At 36.1% G+C, this 19252-nt stretch overlaps 1 protein-coding gene across 2 annotated transcripts in view; it reads left to right on the top strand.

Moving 5' to 3' along the window:
- WDR47 (WD repeat domain 47) overlaps nt 1–19252 on the top strand; it is a 56773-nt gene that overhangs the window by 19746 nt on the left and 17775 nt on the right. For both annotated transcript variants that reach the window (XM_029230744.1, XM_029230745.1), the window contains exons 3-7: nt 230–313; nt 4173–4257; nt 5855–6657; nt 11103–11226; nt 16764–16942. In XM_029230744.1, coding sequence (XP_029086577.1) covers nt 230–313; nt 4173–4257; nt 5855–6657; nt 11103–11226; nt 16764–16942 — 1275 coding nt within the window. The remainder of the gene's footprint in view (nt 1–229; nt 314–4172; nt 4258–5854; nt 6658–11102; nt 11227–16763; nt 16943–19252) is intronic.

Raw genomic sequence — 19252 nt, forward strand, 5'->3', positions numbered from 1 at the left:
AAAAAAACATTTTAGAATGAGGAGTGGGTGCAGATTCACAAATTCTTCTCATGTAGCATATGTTGTTACACATAAGTTGTGAGGAAGTTTATTATAGTGGTTGAGAAACCAAGTAAAATGTTATTCTCATTACCTGCTTTGTGAAGTTCTAATGCTATCTTGTCATCTCTTCTGCTTTTAATTAGTGTAACACAAATTTGATAGCATGTGTGGATTTTTCTTTATATAGGCAGCTAATCCTTGATGGTCAATGGGATGAAGTTCTTCAGTTCATTCAGCCTCTAGAATGTATGGAAAAATTTGACAAAAAAAGGTAAGATTTCATCTGAATTTTTTAGTGTCTTATCATTGGTAGAAGTTGAGCAAAACAAAACAATAAACAAAAATTTAAAAACAAGACTTCTGGCTTTCCTAGAAAATAGTACACTCAATCCCATTGAGTTGGAGAACTTCTAGAGGACAGCTTGCATGTACTTCAATTAGTTGAACATCTGATATATAAACCCTTAGTCAACAGTGTCTATATATAAAACATCACAAGGGCCATGTCTGAAGCAGTTGTTTCTTCATGATAGTACAAAGAATTTAAAGATGTCATTCCATTGTTTCCTGGCCTCCATTATTTCTGACAGTTATCCTTAATTCTCTCATATGTAATGTTTCTTTCTTTCTATTTTTTCTTCTTCTACTGGCTGCCTTCAAGATTTTCTCCTTGTCATTAGTTTTCAGCAGTTTGATTTTGATGTGCCTAAGTGTGATTTATTTGTATTTTTTCCTGCTTGGGGTTTGCTGAGCTTTTTGGATCTATAAGTTTATGTCTTTCATCAAGTTTGGGAAGTTTTTGGCAGTTATATCTTCAAAAATTTTTTCTGCCCCTTTTTCTTCTTCTAAGTGTACAATATTAGACAGATTGATATTGTTCCACAGTTTTGAGGCTTTGTTCCTTTTTTAAAAAAACATTTTTTCTGTGTATTTTTCAGTCTGGATTATTTCTGTTGATTTACCTTCAATATTTACTGACACTTTCTTGAGTTATTAGCAGTCTGCTCATAAACAATGAATTTTTCATTTCAGATATTGTACTTTTTGGTTGCAGAATTTACTTTTATTTATAATTTTTCTCTGAGATATTCCTATCTGTTTGTTCATTGTGACTGTACTTCCCAATAAGCCCTTTAACATATTTTTAGTAACTGCTTGTTCACCAATAGTCCTTATTTGCTAATTCCAACTTTTAGGTTATATCAGGCTCAGTTTCTATTGATTGCATTTTCTCTTAACTATGAGTCACTTTTTTTCACGTCTAGTCATTTTTTAATGTATTTTGCACATTGGGATTCATTGTTGAAACTCTGGATTTCTGTTATCTTCCTTTGGAAGGTATTGATTTTTATTCATGCAGGGAGTTTACTTTGTTGTACTTCAGAATGCAAACTCTGTCCCTCACCTAGTGGACACCAGATGAAATCTCTGCTCAGTTATTTAGCCTTCAATCTGTTGCTTTCCCTGGGCTCTTTGGAGTCTCCCTTGCATCTTCAGTTTTAGGGATGACCAAGGATTTAGGCACAGTTTATACAGTAGATTTTGGTGTATTTTTCATTGTGGTTTCCTCTTTTTTTGGAAAAAAATGAAACCTTCCCACCACTTTTCAGCTGTTCTGGCAGCCGAACTTCTCAAAAGCCTGACTTCTCCAAAGCCTATAAAACTGCAGCTTTCTGCCTGAGTTCTAGCTCACACTGTGTGGACTGGGGAGTGCCCTCAGCTGGAAGGCCTTATACCCTTCAGTCTCACCCCCTAAAGTTCCCTTTTTCAAGGATTGACTTCCCTCTAGTTATGCCAGCTTTTTTTTTTTTTTCTTCAGTGCTTTCAAATATTTTTTGTATTTAATCTAGGGTTTAATTGTTATTTGCAGAAAGGTTAGCCAGGTACAAGTTACTCCACCATTATCAGAAGTGGAACCTCATATTAGTTTCTGATTCTCCATAAACCATGCTATTTGATAGCTCTTTGCCTTTTTTTTTTTTTTTTTTTTTTGTGGTTCACGGGCCTGTCCTGTTGCGGAGCACAGGCTCCGGACGTGCAGGCTCAGCAGCCATGGCTCACGGGCCTAGCCGCTCCGTGGCATGTGGGATCTTCCCGGACTGGGGCATGAACCCATGTCCCCTGCATCGGCAGGCGGACTCTCAACCACTGCACCACCAGGGAAGCGCCCCCTCTTTGCTTTTATACATTCTTCATTTATCTGGGATACTGTTTCTTACATCATCTCCTGCCTTTACATAGCACATTCTTGATCATCTTCCAAGAGTCATTTCTTCTAAGACCCTCACTATTTCTGGTAGACCTGGTTTCATACTGCTTTGAAATCTTGCTGAATCCTATACATATTTCATGCAATTTATTAGATGACCCTCTTCTTTTTTTAAAAAAATTGAAGTATAGTTGATTTATAATATTGTGTTAGTTTCAGGTACACAGCATAGTGTTTCAGTATTTTTGTAGATTATATTCCATTATAGGTTATTACAAGATATTGGGTATAATTCTCTGTGCTATATAGTTAATCCTTGTTGCTTACCTATTTTATGTATAGTAGTTTGCCTTTGTTAATCTCATACCCCTAACTTATCCCTCCCCACCCCCCACCCCCCTTTTTGGTAACCACAAGTTTGTTTTCTGTGTCTGTGAGTCTGTTTCTGTTTTGTATATATATTCATTTGTATCATTTTTTAGATTCTACATGTGTTATCATATAGTATTTGTCTTTCTTTGTCTGACTTATTTCAGTAAGCACAATATTCTCTAGGTTCATCCATGTTTTTGCAGATGGCAATATTTCATTCTTTTTCTGCTTCCTTGTGTGACTTTTAAAAAAAATTTTACTGAAGTATAGTTGATTTACAATGTTGTGTTAGTTTCAGGTGTACAGCAAAGTGATTCAGTTATACATATATCCACTCTTTTTTAGATTCTTTTCCCATGTAGGTCATCACAGAGTATTGAGTAGAGTTTCCTGTGCTATACAGTAGGTCTTTATTAGTTATTTATTTCATATAGAGTAGTGTGTATATGTCAATCCCAATCTCCCAATTTATCCCTCCTCCCCTTCCCCCTGTTAACCATAAGTTTGTTTTCCACATCTGTAACTCTATTTCTATTTTGTAAATAAGTTCATTTGTACCACTTTTTAGATTCCACATATAAGTGATATCATATGATATTTGTCCTTTCCTGTCTGACTTACTTCACTCGGTATGACAATCTCTAAGTCCATCCATGTTGCTGCAAATTGCATTATTTTGTTCTTTTTTATGGCTGAGTAATAGTTCATTGTGTATGTATGTGTGTACACATGCATGCAATGCACCACAGCTACTTAATCCAATCATCTGTTGATGGGTACTTGGGTTGCTTCCATTAGATGACCCTCTTCCTGAAGGCAGGGATTTTGTTTTATTGGACACATATTTGCTGTTACAACAGTGGTTGAAAGAATGACTGTGAAGTTCATTATTATTTTCTTTCAGCCCTTAGAAACACTTTTCTTTAAAGTGCTTAAGGCATTCAACATGTTTTGATTCATAGAGAAGTCACATAGACACTCCCTTCCCCTCTCTGAAAAATCCCTTTTAAAAAGTTTTAGTCTACAGTTATCTTATGGTTTTTTAGCAATGTTGTTCATTCCTTCCTATCCTTTCAGCTCTATTTTTATTAGACCTTTCTCATGTTTGAAAAGAAAAGAGGACATATTTTGGGAAATAAAATATTTGTAATATAAAGGATTTTGATTTCATATTAGGTGACATTTGACATCTTCCATGAAAACTTGATTGCTTAGAATTAATATTGCAAATAGAAATCCTTCCTTTGAGTATTAAATTGTGATTACTTGCTACTGAAATTATTTTAATTATGGCTTCAGTGTGATCAGCTTTGTAAAATAATTAAAGAATTTTCTGAAAGCAAAGGTACTTACAGTAACTTATAAGTACATTTGACTTATGAGACATTGGGAAATTAATTTTTTAAAGTCTTTTTTTAAAGAAATAATTAGTCCTATAAGAAAAACTTGGCCTGTTTTGCTTTAGGAACTTGAATTTCATTTCTTGTCCTCGACATTGCTATAATTCAGATTTTAATCATTTTAATGTTTCATATTTTATTTTTCACAGGTTTCGTTATATTATCCTGAAGCAGAAGTTTTTAGAAGCTTTATGTGTTAACAACGCAATGTCAGCAGAAGATGAGCCCCAGCATGTAAGATTTTTATTCCTAAAGGTTTGCGCCACAGTCTTGTTTCAGTCATAAGTATTCTATTCACTAAAGCAAAAGATTAGTATCATGAGTTTTCAAAGTTTTTATGAGCGGGTGTGAGGCAAGATCTGCTCTTTTGCAGATGTAGTACTTTCAGTCTGTAGTGCTTCTGAATTTGTTGTGTGATTTAGGCAAAGATGATAAATGAGTGGCTGTCTGGTTGGAGAGTGTGTGCTCCCCTCTTGTTTAAGGTGATATAGATAGCAAAAGATGTTTGACTTGATGACTCTACATCATTACTTCTTTTCTTATCCCAGAAGTGGATTATGTTTACTTCCTCTTTCTGTCTTTTCAGTACTTTCTTTGACCCAGAGGTGTGTTTTTTAACTCTTTTTTTTTTTTTTTTTGGCTGCGCAGTGCAGCTTGTAGAATCTTAGTTCCCTGACCAGGGATTGAACCCGGGCCCTCAGCAGTGAAAGCACAGAGCCCTAACCACTGGACAGCCAGGGAATTCCCCAAAGGTGTTTTTTTAATACAATGTGTATTTTTAATAACAATTTAGATTTAATGATATTAAATTCTTTTTGATTAGAGAGATACTTTTAAAGTTTTAATATTAGTATTGTCGCATCCAAAACCAAAGAAACTTTTATTAAGTGCCGGTAAGTAATCATTGAAATAATAGAGAAATGTTTGCAGATAATGATGTTTAAAAGTGGAAAGAAGGACTTCCCTGGTAGTCCAGTGGTTAAGACTCCATGCTTCCACTGCAGGGGTCACGGGTTTGATCCCTGGTCAGGGAACTAAGATTCTGCGTGCTGCATGTTGTGGCCAAAAAAAAGAAAAAAGTGGAAAGAACACTGGAATATTAGTCAATAAGAATTTTTATTCTGTCTTCGTCACTAACCAACTGAATTACTTAGGTTAAATCTGCACCCTAACTTTTCCCACAGGTAAGATATAGAAGCTGTGCTATGCAAGCTCTAAGGTTCCTTACATCATCAAAAGCTTATGATACTAAGATAATATTCACTATACAAATTATTGTAATTTGTTTTTCAGCTAAGCTTCCTTTTGTTCTGTCTCTGCACTGTTTTTGTAGAAATGAACTGTAGGTGTTCCCTTCCTTGATTTGCTTTCTTTCCCCACACACATTTGTCCTAAGGTAAGTTTGAGAATGGCTCTTTTGCTTTTTGAGTAAGCTGGAGTGATAGCAAGCTACAATAAATAATTGAATTTTGGCATGCTTCAGTTTCATTGCCAGAAAACTTAATTATCCTTACTCTTAAAAAATTATACATTTGAAAATGATAGTATTAAGTCTGAATTACAACACTTTTTTTATAGGTAAAAGTTTAATGTGCTAATAACCAAATTTTAAAATCTTTATTTTAGGAGTAAAAAACATTTTGGTTCCTGACTTGAAACTTGTTAAATAGCCCACAATTACATGAGTATTCTGTGACATGAGTTTATCCTTTTGCAATTGAACAGTTTGTGAAAGTTCGTCAAGTGTCTTTATATTTGAATAAAATACTCTCATTGTTTTCATATCTCATAGCATCTCTCTTTATAGCAATCACTTATGTTTTTCTTACAGCTGGAATTTACCATGCAAGAAGCTGTGCAATGTTTACATGCCCTAGAAGAGTACTGTCCTTCTAAAGATGATTACAGCAAGCTCTGTTTGCTTTTGACTTTGCCTCGTCTGACCAATCATGCTGAATTTAAGGACTGGAATCCCAGCACTGCAAGAGTTCACTGTTTTGAAGAGGCTTGTGTCATGGTTGCAGAATTCATCCCTGCTGATAGGAAGCTAAGTGAGGCTGGTTTTAAAGCAAGTAATAATCGTTTATTTCAGCTTGTAATGAAGGGCCTACTTTATGAATGCTGTGTAGAATTTTGTCAAAGTAAAGCAACTGGAGAAGAAATTACAGAAAGTGAAGTACTACTTGGTATCGACCTCTTATGTGGTAATGGTTGTGATGATTTGGATCTGAGTTTATTGTCATGGCTTCAGAATCTCCCATCTTCGGTCTTCTCTTGTGCTTTTGAACAGAAAATGCTTAATATTCATGTTGACAAACTTCTGAAACCCACAAAAGCTGCATATGCTGATCTTTTGACTCCTCTTATCAGCAAACTTTCTCCCTATCCATCATCTCCAATGAGAAGGCCTCAATCAGCTGATGCCTATATGACTCGCTCTCTGAATCCTGCTTTAGATGGCCTCACTTGTGGACTAACCAGTCATGATAAGAGAATTTCAGACCTTGGGAACAAAACTTCTCCAATGTCACACTCCTTTGCTAACTTCCATTATCCAGGGGTACAAAACCTCAGTAGAAGTCTCATGCTTGAGAATACAGAATGTCACAGTATTTATGAAGAATCCCCTGAACGGTAAGTATTTGCTCATGAAAATTGGGAGATCTCCACAAGTGTGAGATAATCTAATTGGGGTGTGTGTGTGTGTGTGTTTTCTAAATGTTCAAGTCCATTTAGTTGAAAGTTAGTCTTTAAAACTTTATTTATAAGGCGTTTTAAAAATTTTGATAATTACAGTTATCAGGGAAAACCTTTATTTTTGTATCCCGTATTATCATTTTGCTGGTTATAAAGGCAGTACATGTGCATTGAAGAAATTTTGGAAAATATGGAAGGGTATCAATAAGAGAATTAAAATCCCACACAATCTTGCACTTAGATGACCAACATTTTTCCTATGAATACATTTTTAAAAATTGAGAAGATGTTATATATATTTTCATATAATTTGCTTTTTTCACTTGATAAATCATGACTTTTCCCCATATATTTTTCTTTTTTTGTGGTATGCGGGCCTCTCACTGTTGTGGCCTCTCCCGTTGTGGAGCACAGGCTCCGGAACCGTAGGGTCAGCGGCCATGGCTTACGGGCCCAGCTGCTCCACGGCATGTGGGATCTTCCCGGACCGGGGCACGAACCTGTGTCCCCTGCATCAGCAGGCGGACTCTCAACCACTGTGCCACCAGGGAAGCCCCTCCCATATTTTTAAACATTTATTGAGGTCAGTGATTAATGGTGTGTGCAGTATTCCATTGTATGACTGGATCATAATTTTACCTAGTTTCTTATTGTAAGAGTAGACTGTTTGCTGTAAATATTACTGTATTGAACATGTATGTATAAAAATCTCTGATTATTTCCACTTATCTTTTTTTAGTAATTCTTTATATACATACATGAGAAAACTAAGTATTAAAACTACCACTTTTTCCTTCAAACCTGGCTTGAAATAATAATTTCCTGATTAGCAGTTCTTTATTTCAAGGCTTAGGAAACTTCCTGCCTCCATTTTCCAGGAAACCTACTGGGAACACATCCTGGTTTCCTATACTCAGAGTTGATGCTATGAAGTATTACTATCGACTGCAGTAAGTTTATTAAAAGCACAAAAACTAAACCTAAACCTTTTACTATTCATATAGGATAGTTGGAGGCATTCTTTATTGAAGAAGAAGCACTGGACTTGGAATTTCTATTTCTAATTAAAACAGGAGGAGATCTTTAGTTAAGGGTTAAGGCACAAGAATTACAGGATAAATATTTATGGAAGCATTTTCTGTTAAGTTGCTGTGAGATTGTTGGGGTGGGTGGGTGTGATTTTCTTTAATGTTCTTTAAAGAGAGGAGAGGATTCTAGGATCAGTTAAGTGAGGGACTTCCCAAAGCCTAGGGTGACTTCCTAAGGCATCTTATTGCTCTGTATTTTATATTTGAAAGATAAAGATGATATCTAGTGATAAAAACGAATGAATATAATTTAATATAAGAGCATCCTATTATCTAAATCATAAAGGAATAGAGAATCTTGAGCATTGGTAGAGACTATCTTAAAGTTTTCTTGGACTTTCTGATCCCCTTAGAGAAAATTCTCATTGTCTGGGATGCTGGGCTTCGATTCTGGGGGAACTGCTGATATTCTTCTGAGTACATGAGATGATAGGATATTCTTGGTTGATATAATGAATAGCACGTTTTGAATTGTGCACCAGTGGGATTGTCTTTATAAAGAAAAAAGACACACAAAAATCCAGCCAAATTTGACTCTACGTGTGCTATTCCCTATGTAAAGAAAGTACTATAAATTGAGGAATGACTGAATAAAGATGGAAAGAAGTGGAATATAAGTTATTAGACCATTATAGAATAAGCAGTGGGGTAAAACGTGACATGTCAAAAGGTAAGTAATATATGTGTTTTTAGCTGAGCAGTAGTAATAACCCAGAAAACATCTGTCATGTCTCTGAAATTGGAAAACTTATGGGACAAAGCAGTGTAGAACAATGAATAGAACATGGTCAGACTTGGGTTTGAACTGTAGCCTTGCCATTTTCTAGCTGTGTGATCTTGGGATGGTTACTCTCTGAGCCTCAATGACCTCCTCTATAAAATAGAGTGTTGACTTGCAGAGTGGTAAACATGTGCTTAGTGCTTAATAAATATAAATTTCCCCTGTTCAGGGTCCATACCCTTGGAAAGTACAGTGTGTCAAAAGGGCTACTAATAACATACTATGGGAGAGCTATTGTGCTGTGGATAAAGTATAAAAATTTACTTTGGAAAAAAGTTTACCTGGTTTTAAAGGATATTTTAGGTGTAATTAAAAAATATTGGAAAGCTCAGATCAGTTATGTTAAAATGCAGCATAAAGAAACTTGTGCTTGTGGTAATTTGAAGTCAGTATTCATTTAAAAATATTTGATTGTCTTCTCTGTGCTAGCACTGTGCTGCATCCCCAGGATATGATTGAGTTCCTATGGTGAAGAAGAAGATAAAACACAGAAGAAAAGTTTATAAAAGAGTGTGTGGTATTTTGAAGGATATCTTTTCACTCGAACAGAAACCAACTCAAAATTAAAAAGGAATAAAAATCAGTTGAAATACACAGGCTGTGACTATACAATATAATGGTCTCAAAATTAAATGGCAGGAAAAAGATCTATTCTCATACATGTGCCAGCATTGGATTTGGAGTCTGAAGACCTGGATTCAAGTTCTAGCTTTATTTACTGTGTATTTTTGGGAAAATGACTTTTTTGAGTCTGTTTCTTCATGTGTGAAATGGGAGTTTTAACCTATTTTACAGGTTATTGTGCAAGTTAAGTGAGATAATGCATGTGGAAGTGCTGTATAAATTGCAAAATTAAATCAAATGTTACTTTATAAAGGTTGTTTTATTCTATCTCTATACAGTTAATAACTCTTACAAATTCAATTTATGGACTAAAATGGGGCTTCCTATGGTCATTAGCAGCTTACAGCACAGTCTGATAGCTGAAAACTCTTCCCAGGTCTTTCTACTTCCTCCTCAGGGTGCATGTGTGTGTATGTATGTTTAGGTACTTAAGACTACTAGGCTCCTAACTAATGGTGCCTTTGTGAAGATGACTGTCTAGCTCTGCTTTCCTAAACCCTAGACCTATATTTTGATATGTCTTACATACTTCTGCCTGGAGAGGCCATTAGGAAGTCATCTCCTAATCAAATTCATTGAAGACAAAAATCACTTTACTTTTGTCCTTGTTCCTATGGTGCCTTTTACTGATAGGTAATCCATGTGAATGTGGTATTTGTCATCTTTGGATAATCTTAGTTATTAAAAACTTTGAACAGCATAACTATGAAAAGTAGAAATTGCTAGTATTTTTAGAAGACTGTTAGGAACAACCTGACATAAGACATCAAGCTTACTAATTAGTATACATTAAAAATATTTGAGGACTTCCCCTGGTGCAGTGGTTAAGAATCCGCCTGCCAATGTAGGGGACACGGTTGAAGCCCTGGTACGGGAAGATCCCACATGCTGTGGAGCAACCAAGCCAGTGCGCCACAACTACTGAGCCTGAGCTCTAGAGCCTATGAGCCACAACTACTGAGCCCGTGTGCCACAACTACTGAAGCCTGCGCGCCTAGAGCCTGTGCTCTGCAACAAGAGAAGCCACTGCAATGAGAAGCCCACACACTGCAATGAAGAGCAGCCCCCGCTCGCCGCAACTAGAGAAAGCCTGCGCGCAGCAACAAAGACTCAGTACAGCCAAAAATAAAATAAATTTTAAATAAATAAATTAATTAGTATAAAATTTTTTTTTAATTTGAAAGAGGTATGTTTAGCTTTTGTGTTAAGTGCAAATAAATCAAAGAAAGCCTTTTAATAAAATCTCAACTATTCTTAAAATTTTATTGAAATATATTAGAGGAAAGAAAATTGATGTTTGGATAACAAAATAACAGATTAAGAGTTCTTTAAGAGAGTGTAGGCCTTAGGTCATCTAACCTATTAATTCGTAGGTGAAGCTGAGCCACAGAGAATGTGAGTGATTTTCCCAAGGTCACACACATTATTTTAGATGGGAGCCCCTACCGTCCTTGCTTAATAATCCAGTGCTCTTCCATTATAAGCACATTCTATTTTTAAAAATCCCTTACATAGTGTACTTAAGAAAGTGGGCTTCCTTGGTGGCGCAGTGGTTGAGAGTCTGCTTGCCGATGCAGGGGGACGCGGGTTCGTGCCCCGGTCCGGGAGGATCCCACATGCTGCGGAGTGGCTGGGCCCGTGGGCCATGGCTGCTGGGCCTGCGCGTCCAGAGCCTGTGCTTTGCAGCAGGAGAGGCCACAGCAGTGAGAGGCCCACATACCGCAAAAAAAAAAAAAAAAAAAAAGAGAAGAAAGTAAAATTTGAAAATCTGTTTTTGTGCATTTGATAAACACTTAGGCTAAATATTCACTTTTTAAATTAAAATTTCTCTAACTACAATATGTTTTTCTTTACCCCTACCTCTTCCTTTTTGTTTTTTTGCCCTGAAGTGATACACCTGTTGAGGCACAGCGGCCTATCAGCAGTGAAATCCTGGGCCAGAGTTCGGTTTCAGAAAAAGAGCCTGCAAATGGAGCACAGAATTCAGGACCAGCTAAGCAAGAAAAAAATGAGGTAATATTTACTACACCTCGAGTCTTTTAGAGTTATTCTCTTTGTAAGAAGTAATACTATTTGCTTGGATAGAATTTAAAAAGAATTGTCTGATATTTGAGAGTAGAAGAGAGAATATCTAGATTTTCTTATTTATTAGATCATTTTCTCCCCTCTTCCTTAAGAATTTATAGTATTTTTAGTTATCACTGTATATTTTGGAGCATTTTTAATGGATGAATTTATTAACAATTTAAAATATCACAGTTGACATTGCTCCTACATGTTTGAGCACTCATGTAATTGAACTTGCATTAAATGTGGACAGCTTATATTTTTAAGATATATGCTCTGTATTTTGCTAATTAGATTTAATGAGCAAGAAATTATGACATTTATAATATAGAATAATACTTTATCTAAGCCTTTAGAGTCCCAGATTATTTTTCTGTGGTGCTTTGGGAAGGAAATTGTACTGTGAAATAGGGTGTAAATTTTATCTTATATATATTATCCCCACTTATAAGGGGTGAGTAGGTAGGTTTAATAAGTTGAATAAGTTTTTTTGGTTTTGACTAAATATTTAGAATGAAGTAGAAAAATTTTTCTTAAAAGTACATATGGATATGCACAAAACAACAGAATCCCGAAATATATGAGGCAAACGTTGGCAGAGCTGAAGGGAGAAATAGACAGTTCTGCAATAGTAGTTGGAGACATCAATACCCCACTTGCAGTAATGGATAGAACATTTAACAGAAGATCAGTAAGGATATAGAGGACTTGAACAACACTGTAAACCAACTGGACATAATAGACATCTATAGAACACTCAACAATAGTAGAATACACATTCTTCTCCAGTGCACGTGCAGTGTTCTTCAGGATAGACCATGTGTTAGGACGCAAAACAAATCTCAATAACTTTTAAAAGATCTGAAATCATGTAAAGTATCTCCTCTGACCACAGTGGAATGAAGCTAGAAATTGATAACAGAAGGAAAATTTTTAAATCCAAAATTTGTAAAAATTAATCAACACACTCTTAAACAACCACTGGATCAAAGAAGAAATCACAAGGGAAATTAGAAAATACTTAGAGACTAATGAAAATGAGTACAACATACCAAATATACAACAAAATTATGGAATGCAGCAAAAGCAGTGCTCAGGGAGAAATTTATAGCTGCAAATGCTTACATTAATAAAGAAGAAAGATCTCAAATCAATAACCTAATTTTATGCCTTGAAGAGCTAGGAAAAGGAAGAGCAAGCTAGACCCAAAGCTAGCGGAAGGAAGGAAATAATAAAGATTAGAAGAGAGAGAAATAAAATAGAGAAAAGGAAAACAACAGAGGGAATCAACAAAACCAAAAGTTGGTTCTTTTAAAAGATCAATAAAATTGACAAGCCCTTAGCTAGACTGACAAAGAAAAAGAAAACACAAATAACTAAAATCAAAAATAAAACTATCAACCTTACAATAATGAAAAGATTATAAGAGAATACTGTGACCAGTTGTAAGCCAACAAATTAAATAACTTAGATGAAATGGACAAATTCCTTAGAAACACAAATTACTAAACTGACTCAGAAAGAAATAGAAAATCTCAACAGATCTATAATGAGTAAAGAGATTGAATCAGTAATCAAAAAACTTCTCAACAAAGAAAAGACTGGGATCAGATGGCTTTACTGGTGAATTCTACAAACATTTAGGAGGCGTTAACAATCCTCAAAATTTTCCAAAAAATATGAGGAGGAAACACTTCCTAACTCATTCTGTGAGGCCAGCATTACCCTGATAGCAAAATCAAGTGAAAATATTACAAGAAAAGAAAACTACAGACCAATACCTCTTATAAACATAGAAGCAAAAATCAACAAAATACTGGTAAACCAAATCCATCAGCATATTGAAAGGATTATGCATTCTGACCAAGTGGATTGATTGCAGGATGCAAGGTGGTTCAACATAAAAAAACAATCAATCAGTTTAATATACATCACATTAATAGAGTGAAGGAAAAAAAGAAACAACATGCAATCATCTCCATTGATGCAGAAAAGACATTTGAGAAAATCAAACACTTTGCTGATAAAAGCTCTCAGAGAACTAAGAATAGAATGGAACTTCCTCAGCATGGTGAAGATCATTTATGTAAAACCCAACCTAACATCATACTCAATAGTTAATGAGTAAAAGCTTTCTCCCTAAGGTCAGGAACAAAGATAAGGATGCCTGCTTTCACCGCTGCTATTCAACATTTATTAGAAGTTCTAGCCAGAGCAGTTAGACCAGAAAAAGAAATAAATTGGAAAGGAAGAAGTAAAGCTATCTCTCTTCACAGATGACATGAATATTATACGTATAATCATGAATAATTCACAAGACAGCTACTAGAGCTTATAAACAGGTTCAACAGAGTTGCAGGGTACAAGATCAACACATAAAAATCAGTTGTTTCTATACACTAACAATGAACAATCAGAAAAGGAAATTAAGAAAGTGATTTCAGGGCTTCCCTGGTGGCACAGTGGTTGAGAGTCTGCCTGCCAATGCTGGGGACACAGGTTCCTGCCCCGGTATGGGAAGATCCCACATGCCGCGGAGCAGCTGGGCCCGTGAGCCATGGCCACTGAGCCTGCGCGTCCAGAGCTGTGCTCCGCAATGGGAGAGGCCACAACAGTGAGAGGCCCGTGTACCGCAAAAAAAAAAAAAAAAAAGAAAGCGATTTCATTTACAACGGCATATAAAAGGATAAAATATCTGGGAATAAATTAAGGAGTTGAAAGACTTGTATGCTAAAATCTACAAAACATTGCTGAAAGAAGTTAAAGAAGATCTAAATAATTGAAGACATTCTGTGTTAATGGATCGGAAGATTTAATACTGTTAAGATGTCAGTACTACTCCAGTATTATTTACAGATTCCATGCAATTCCTATAAAAATTCCACCACCTCTTTTGCAGTAATGGAAAAGCCAACACTCAAATTCATATGGAATTGCAAGGGACCTTGAATAGCCAAAACAATTTTAAAAAAGGAAGAACAAAGTTGTAGGAGTCACACTTCATAATTTCAAAACTTACTACAAAGCTACAGTAATCCAAACTGTGTGGTACTTGTATAAGGATAGGCATACAGACCAATAGAATAAATTGAGAGACCAGAAATAATTCTGTATATCTGTGACCAACTGATTATTGGCAAGGGTGCCAAGTCCATTCAGTGGGGGAAAAAATAGTCTTTTCAACAGATGATGCTAGGTCAACTGGATTTCCACATGCAAAAGAATGAAGTTGGACCTCACAACATATATAAAAATTAACTAAAAATAGATCAACAACTTAAGTATAGGACCTAAAAGTATAAAACTCTTAGAAGAAAACAAAGGGATAAATCTTCATAACATTAGATTTTGTAATGTGTTCTTACGTATGATACCAAAGCTTAAGCAACAAATGTAAAAATTGATAAATTGGACTTTATCAAAATTAAAAACTTTTGGATTTCCCTGGTGGTCCAGTGGGTAAGACTCCATGCTCCCAATGCAGGGGGCCCGGGTTTGATCCCTGGTCGGGGAACTAGGTCCCACACATATGCCACAACTAAGAAGTCTGCATGCTGTAACTAAGAGCCCGCATGCTGCAATTAAAAGATCCCACATGCCACAACTAAGACCCAGGGCAGCCAAAATAAATAAATAAATAATTTTTAAAAAAACCTTTTGTGCATCAAAGGACATTATCAAGAAAGTGAAAGGACAGCCTACAGAATGGGAAAAATATTTGCAAATCATTTATCTGGCAAGAGTTTAATATCTAGAATATGTAAAGAACTACTACAACTCAACAACAAAAAAACCCAGTCTAAAAAAGGACTTGAATAGACATTTCTGCAAATTGGCTAAATGTCTATAAATGGCCAATGAGTACATGAAGAAGATGCTTAACATCACTTGTCATTAGGGAAACGTAAATCAAAACCACAATGAAATATAACTTCACAACTACTAAAATGGCTAAAATCAAAGCAATGGAAAATAACACGTGTTGATGAAGAAATAGAGAAATTTGAGCCCTCACACATTGCTGGTTGGTATGTAAAATGGTGCTGTCACTGTGGTTTCATGGTACCTCAAAAAGCTAAATATAGAATTACTGTATGACCCAGTCATTTCACTTCTAGGTATATACCCAAAGGCATTGAAAGCAAGGACTCAAACAGATATCTGTACATCCATGTTCATAGCAGCATTATTTATAGTGGCCAAAAGGTAGAAATAACCCATGTCCATCCACAGGTTAATGGATAAACAAAAGTGATATATTGATACAATGGGATATTATTCAGCCATAAAAAGGAATGGTATGCTACAACTTGGATGAACCTCTAAAACATCGTGTTAAGTGAAATAAGCCAGACACAAAAGGACAAATATTGTATGATTCCATTTATATGAAATATCTAGGATAGGCAAATTTATAGAGACAGAAAGTAGAAGTTAGCAGGGGTTGGGGGAGAGGGAAGTGAGGAGTTATTGCTTAATGGTTATGGAATTTCTGTTTGGGGTGATGAAAATTTTTGGAAATAGATAATAGCGATGGTTGTACAACACTATGAATCTAATGCCACTGAATTGTACGCTGAAAAATGGTTAAAATTACAATATTTGTATCTTACCACAAAAATTTTTTTAAAGGACATACAGATAATTTTGTCTCAGAGTTATTGCTATAAGTTATGAAGTAAAGGGGGACTGTTACTATTTTCTGGAAAAGGGAGACAGTTTTAGCTTTAGTTAGTGGTACAAGACTCTTAGATAAGCTTATTATCAGTGTTGGCCAAGTTTAGAGATGACTGATTTGTTCCAGTTCACGTGACCTGTGTAATGTGACCAGACTCCGGCTTGGCAGGAATCTTTCTTTGCCAATATTTGAATTCACTATGATATCTAAGTCCTTTAAGTTGGCTTCTAGAAGAGTGAGGAAGGAATGTTGAGACTGCTAAGTTTAACACCCATTTATTCTACTTTCTTGTGAAAGGCTGTTTGAATTAAAGTATTGTTTTTGAGGGAAATTTTATAAGCTTCCCTCCAGATTAACCTATTAAGCCACGTACATGCTTAAATCAAGTGTGTTGGATAAGATTAATATTGTGCTTATTAAATATTAATGTAGTCCCTCAGTATTTTTTTTCTAGTAATATAGATAGATTTGTGTTTGTCTTTATCTACATTTGTATTCTCTATCTATGTTTCCCTTGTGACAACTGTAACTTGTATTTTTATTTGGTGTTAGGGATCCAGGATGACCATTCATTTTGGTTAGTCTCTTGCTGTGGAATTCAGCAAATTAACTGATCTGATCTACTTGACTGTTAAGACTCATGGATACTATGTTATTTTTCAAAGAGCCAATATATTAAGTACTTTCTGATTGTTATTTATAGCTATCTGTATGTTTTATTCAGCACTTATAGAAGTTACTGTTGAGTGATGACATATTCAATTGTAGTCTGCTCAAATATATTATTTTTTCTAATATTTTTAAGCTTCGAGATTCAACAGAACAATTTCAAGAATATTATAGGCAAAGATTACGCTATCAACAGCATTTAGAACAGAAGGAGCAACAGCGACAGATATACCAACAGATGCTGCTTGAAGGAGGTGTGAATCAGGAGGATGGTCCTGATCAGCAGCAGAATCTTACCGAACAATTCCTCAATAGGTCAGTCTTTTTAGTCACTTTTTTAAATATAAGGAATTATTTAAAAACTATTAAGTGCATGCAGCAACTGCTACTTGCCATGTATAGTTTGAAATTTTAAGGCTTTTTAAGTGTTTCAAGTAGTGTGGAGTTACTTAATCTCTTCCAGTCAGCATTCTGAGGGCTCATCTAGTTTTGTCCTTCTTCCCTTTAAATGGCCTTTCACATCTAAGCAAAGGGAGCAGTGAGAGTGGTGGTTTCAGCACACAGCCTGGAAGTAGACTACTTCTGGATCCAGCCCTGTCCCAGGGTAGCTGAGGACCTAGGGGGAGTTACTACCTTCTATTTGCTTCTTTCCTCATCTATTTCACAGGGTTGCCATGAAGATTAAACGCGTTAATCCATGTAAAGTGCTTAAAACAGTACCTGGCATAGAGTAAGCACTATATTAAGTGTTACTTGTTATTTTTATTGTTATTTTGAGAGCTTAAACTCTCAGATTCTATTGAATTCAGTATATTAAAATGATTCTTTCTTATAATTTCTGCCAAGACAGTATGAACTTATTTTTAACTGTAGGAGGTAAATATATGGTAACATTTTTTTTTTTTTTAGAAATCAGTAAACCAGAATATGTTTGTTTATTTATTTATTTATAAAAATTAATTAATTAATTTATTTTTGGCCACGTTGGGTCTTCATTGCAGCGAGCCGGGGTTACTCTTCATTGCTGTGCGCGGGCTTCTCATTGTGGTGGATTCTCTTGTTGCGGAGCATGGGCTCTAGAAGCGTGGGCTTCAGTAGTTGTGGCACATGGGCTCAGTAGTTGTGGCTAGCGGTCTCTAGAGCACAGGCTCAGTAGTTGTGGTGCACGGGCTTAGTTGCTCTGCAGCATGTGGGATCTTCCTGGACCAGGGCTTGAACCCGTGTCCCCTGCATTGGCAGGCAGATTCCTAACCACTGTACCACCAGGGAAGCCTGAATATGTATATTTAAATGAGCAAGGGTTGTTGGAAGATTGAATTAGCATACATAAAAAATTACTTAGAATAATTTCTAGCATATAGGAGGTATGCCATAAATGTTGGCTATCATCATGATTATAATATGGCAGTGCAGTGGCGACTGTCTTTACTTGGTTCAGTAATATTGGAAGTAATCTGCTTGACACTCTGCGTGTTATGCAAGTCAGTGAGCCTGAAACTGATCCTGTCTTCAAACCTTCACACAAGGAACTTGTATAGTGGTAATCTATAGAGTCTAGGTAGGCCTCTGAACATTCAGTTTGAGGGTCGTTTAATTATCACCTCTGATCAAGTCAGTGGCTTATGAGAATTATCCTAATTTGATGAATTGCTACTTCTAGTTCTTGGATGTCATCTTCATATCAGTAAGTCATGGCTGCAGTTTGACTTCCTGACTGTTTTATTTTTCAGTGAAAGCAGATACCTAGCATTAAGTCAGAACATGAAGTGGCAAGGTTCTGTGATTCTGGTAGTAGTAAGATATCCTTTCTCAGAAAAAAAGTTACACTATTCAAGATGGTTTATTCCTTTAAAGACAATAATAAATAGAATTCAAATTATTTCTTATAATTTAGGTTCAGTTTAGAGCATATTTATTATTTAACAACTGTTCTCAATTTCTTTAGAGATTAGAATTTTAAATTGTACTAAAGGTAAGTATGTTATAAAAATCCATAGGATAACCAGGTCTGTTATAAATAAATATGAATGGGTGTTTATCCTAAGTTTTCGTAAATTAGTTTCATATAAATTCTCTGTTACTGTCTTTTTTTTTTTTTTTTTGGCTGCATTGGGTTTTTGTTGCTGCGCCCGGGCTTTCTCTAGTTGCGGCGAGCGGGGGCTACTCTTCGTTTCGGTGCACGGGCTTCTCGTTGCGGTGGCTTCTCTTGTTGTGGAGCATGGGCTCTAGGCACGTGAGCTTCAGTAGTTGTGGCATGAGGACTCAGTAGTTGTGGCTTGCGGGCTCTAGAGTGCAAGTTCAGTAGTTGTGGTATACGGGCTTAGTTGCTCCGCGGCATGTGGGATCTTCCTGGACTGGGGCTTGAACCTGTGTCCCCTGCATTGGCAGGCAGATTCTTAACCATTGTGCCACCAGGGAAGCCCTCTGTTGTTGTCTTAACCATTTCTTATCTATTGTGTTTTCTAACTCTTTAAAATAATAGTTCAGGGCTTCCCTGGTGGCGCAGTGGTTGAGAGTCCGCCTGCCGATGCAGGGGACACAGGTTCGTGCCCTGGTCCGGGAAGATCCCACATGCTGCGGAGCGGCTAGGCCTGTGAGCCATGGCTGCTGAGCCTGCACATCCAG

The sequence above is a fragment of the Monodon monoceros genome, unplaced genomic scaffold (genome assembly GCF_005190385.1).
Source record: "Monodon monoceros isolate NGI ecotype Baffin Bay Population unplaced genomic scaffold, NGI_Narwhal_1 Super_Scaffold_18, whole genome shotgun sequence".
NCBI lineage: Eukaryota > Metazoa > Chordata > Mammalia > Artiodactyla > Monodontidae > Monodon > Monodon monoceros.